The sequence below is a fragment of the Carlito syrichta genome, unplaced genomic scaffold, assembly GCF_000164805.1.
Source record: "Carlito syrichta isolate Samal-C Ts95f unplaced genomic scaffold, Tarsius_syrichta-2.0.1 Scaffold191071, whole genome shotgun sequence".
In the NCBI taxonomy this organism is placed as follows: Eukaryota; Metazoa; Chordata; class Mammalia; order Primates; family Tarsiidae; genus Carlito; species Carlito syrichta.
The window spans coordinates 191,069-195,232 of NW_007135167.1; the positions used below are offsets into that span (position 1 = coordinate 191,069).

General features: G+C 40.7%; 1 protein-coding gene across 1 annotated transcript; it reads right to left on the reverse strand.

Annotated features, from left to right (window-relative positions):
* Positions 1 to 906: 906 nt before the first annotated feature.
* On the reverse strand, positions 907 to 4,158 carry LOC110594978 (formin-2-like; the record flags this gene model as incomplete). The annotated part of the gene is made up of 2 exons (XM_021709363.1): positions 3,953 to 4,158; positions 907 to 1,051 (listed from the first exon to the last, which is right to left on the reverse strand). Coding segments are annotated over exons 1-2 (300 nt in total), but the record flags the coding sequence as incomplete, so codon positions are not given.
* Between the last annotated feature and the right edge of the window lie 6 nt (positions 4,159 to 4,164).

A 4,164-nucleotide genomic window follows, 5' to 3' on the forward strand; every position in this document is an offset into this window, starting at 1 on the left:
AGGACATGGGAGAGAACACTAGGACATGGCCTCATTTTTCCTTCTTGCCTCCCAAGACAAAGCTGCTCACTTATTTCTTTGCCTCCAAGTACTCTTTCCCACCACCCTGCAAAAGTTAAGAAATGTAGCCAAACTCCACTTCAGGGTAAAAGATCGTACCAATAGCAATTGCTGGAGTTCATCATTGTGGGGCTTTACTATACTTTCCTGAATGATAGATACCCTTGAGAAATTTATAAAAATGTCATTTGTCCAATGATAAGTCCAATGAATATATCAGCAGAAAAATGATATTTGGAATTTTTTTTTTTCTCAAAATGCACCAGTCTTTCTTTTTTCGGACTTAAGTGTCACAGGTTAGATCCAAGGATCTAACACAAGATGGGGATATTAGAAACAGATACAGGATTCTCTTCCACATTTCACGTACGATGTGACTATTTAGCTGGATTCTAACAGCATCCACTTCAGACATAATACAGCAAAATGCCAACTACATTATCAGTTACTAAGGATTGGACTTCTTGCTTGCTTGTTTTTCTTTGCCCATTCTTTCCTTTCTTTCCAACCACATCAACACTCAGGTGGATTTAAATCAAGTGAAAGTTTATTTCTAGGCAATTAATTCTGGAGAAAAAAAAAAAACAATGGCTGAGATTTTGGAAATATGTATTGTGAGGTTACAAATAAAAGAGTCAGGACAATATCACTTGATGGAGATGATTATTTCTTGTTCTATTTGAGCTAGTCTTATTAAACCACATGTTCTAGAATTCTAGCCTTTGCTGTCTGCATAAGATCCACAGAGATTATACATCCCAGAAACTATTTTGAAGTTTTCTCTAATGAATGTTCACTCTTATGCCAGAAACATTGTCCTACTGCAGAAAGCTCAAAAATACTCACTTGTTTAGCCTTTGTCTTTGAGATGGTATCAGAGATAGGCTTCTTTCTCTCCTTTACAGCTGTTTTAGAAAATAATTCCTCAAATTCATGACAATCTATGGATGGCTCTTCAATTTTTTCCCAAATAAGTGCAGCACTGGGGTCTCTAAAATTAAGCAAAAGAACAGTGAAAGAGCCATCAAACTGAACTACATCATGGTAAGTATAAATAGAAAGGAAGAAGGGGGAAAAGGGAGGAAAAAGGCAATGGGGGAAAGAGAGGTAACAGGAAGAATGATATGAACATCCTTTTTCTTTAAGACCACCATTTGTTTTATCAACTTAGTGAGAAAGTTAAAATATCATCTATGGAGAATAAAGCCTTCATCTACAAATAAGTTCTAGGAATTTTCAGTTATCAAATGACTATATAAAAACATTAAAGAGCTGGGCATAATGGCTCACGCCTGTAATCCCAGCACTTTGGGAGCTAGAGGCAAGAGATTGACTGAGCTCAGGAGTTCAAGACCAGCCTGGGTAACTTGACGAAACCTCATGTCTACAATTTAAAAATAATAATAATAATTGGCCTGGCATGGTGGTACGCCTGTAGTCCCAGCTACTTGGAAGGCTGAAGCAGAAGGATCACCTGAGCCCAGCAGGGAGCTGTGAGTGTGCCACTGCATTGCAGCCTGAGTAACAGAATGAGACTCTGACTCAAAAATAAAAAATAAATAAAAACATTAGGTTATCTAACCTAGCTCAATATGGGCTATAAAGGAAACAAATGCTTGATATCTCAAAATCCCAATTTGGGGTAGGCATGGTGGTACACACTTGTAATCCCAGAGCTTTGGATGGGTGAGGCAGGAGAATTGCTTGAGGTCAGGAGTTCAGACCAACCTGGGTAACACAGCAAGACTCCATATTTACAAAAAAAAAATTTTTTTTAAAGTGAGCCAGGTGAGGTGACGCATGCCTGTAAAACCAGAAACTTGGGAAGCTGAGGTAGTCGGATCACTTGAGCCCAGTACTTCAAGGCTGCAGTGAGCTATGATTTTGCCACTGTATTCTAGCCCAGGCAACAAAGCAAGACCCTTTCTCTATTAAAAAAAGAATAATTCCATGGAATGGGTGGTGGCAGGGGTTGAGGAAACTTGTTGGTATAACTGTTATGGGACTTGTCGAAAATAGTGCTAAAATTAAAAAATTTCAAATTTATTTATCAGCCTTGTGGGTTATTCATAGGTTTAAAAACTATATATTTCCAAGATGGCAGCTTCCCTCCCCTATACCCCCGCCTGCCATCAACCCATTGTTATTTAGCTTCTCCCTGACTAGATTCATGTAATACCACATAAAAAAGGTAAATGAATTTTTTAAGCATTTGCTTAAAAAAAAAAAATCCATACCATGCATGTGGGGAAAAACTTTGGAGTACAGTTTAAAATAATTCATTAGCATACATAGTTGACATGGCAACTATACAGAGAATAAATTGTAAGTTAGAAGTAGTCAGGATGTATAGATTCTTGGCCCCAATATGATCTAGTGAAGATAAAAGTAATATAAGAAATGAAAATGAGCCTGGTAAATACTCTGTTCCTAAATGCATGCCACATCACAAAAAAAAAATTCAAGGAATCATGAAAAGTTAGAACAAAGAAGACCAGTGTGGTTTAAAGCACGTCTTTTTTCACCCACCCACATGGTCCCCAGTCAAGTTCCACAGCACCATTGGAGGGACTAGGATACACAGGCTGTGTACTATACACAGATGAGTAATACGCCACAGGGGTACTTGGTGGAAAGTATTATTTTACAAACATCATTCCCAACTATGAGCTTATGAATTCACACCATGTTGCCCATCATCTATAGGAGTGCCATGAAATTCTCAAAGTTGAATTATTTCCCACATGGGTTGTAGAAGTGTGCATTTTTATATAGCATGTTTCTGGAAAAAGACTCCAAGAGAGAACGGTAAAGCAAAGCTGTGTCTTTTAGAGACTGCACAAGTCATCCTCAGGAGTCAATTTGCCTAAGAATTAGATTCACATTTTTTTTTTTTAGTATACATTTTTAAGCTGTTTGTCAGAAGTGGAAATGTAAGTAGGGAAAGCTGAAGGGTGCAGGAAGCGACCAGAGGAGCGGCTCCCAAAATGGCGCCGACATACCAGACAACAAAGGCACTCAGTCGGCTTCTGGGAGCACAATCCCCCCCCCCACCTCGCGTGAATTTCAAACCTTCCCGCTTGCAAATTTCAAACTTGCAAGCCTCCAATCAGTAGCCAGCTCTGTTTTGCGTCCAATAGGACCATAACACGGCATTGGCCCCACCCTGCTCCCATGCAGCTCCTCCAATAGGAGCATGGCACGGCCCCTTCCGGCCCCTGTCAGGCTGATAAATACAGCCCTCTCCCCACAAGTCTCTCTCTCTCTCTGTCTCCCTTTCTCTCTCACTCTGTCGCTCTCTCCTTCGCTCTCTCCCTCTCTGCAGCTTTCTCCTCGCCTCTCTCCCTTACTCTCTCTTTTTCTTTTCTCCCGTTACAGATCCCCTCTGTAACAGACCCTTTTAATAAATCTCTTGGTCCTGGCCGGGTGTGGAGTCATGACTGGCGCCGAACGTTTTTCAAAAGGAAAGACAGATTCTACATGGGAAATAACTTGACTACAAATCCCTGATTATCTGCCCTCACTTGTTCTCCAGAGGGCATATAGCATCCTTTCAGTTGGATGCAAGCCTGAGTAGTAGTCTTGCAGCCAGGTAGCACAGTGTGTAGGGGAGGAAAAATATGCCCCTTTAAGAAATGCATCAATAACTTCATAGAAGGGGTACATAAATCCTACACACAGATACATACACACCCTTTGTTCTACTCCTTGGATACATTTGGAGGAAAGTGCTAAATAGAAAATTGTTTCACTAAATATTGATATAAAAATCTACACAAATTTTAGAGCGGTGCTTAAAAATGCATTCAATTGCAATTTCCCCAAGAGTTTTAGGCTAAAAAGTCTGCCTCGTAATGACACACGGTGCAAAGATGAGTTTGCTTTCAGTTACCTTTTACTATGTAGTTGAATTCTTGTCCAGTAAAGAGGCTTCATTGGGCGACAAGGCTCTATTGGCTGCTTTCTACTCCCTCTGTCCTGGTTCATCCCTAACCCAAACAAGCCAGTTGGCAACGGAGGAGGAAGAAATCCACACACTTGCGGCATTGGTAAAGTGCTGCTGGGGAGTGGGGCGCCTGATCCAGGAAGCAGAGGGGGTGGGGG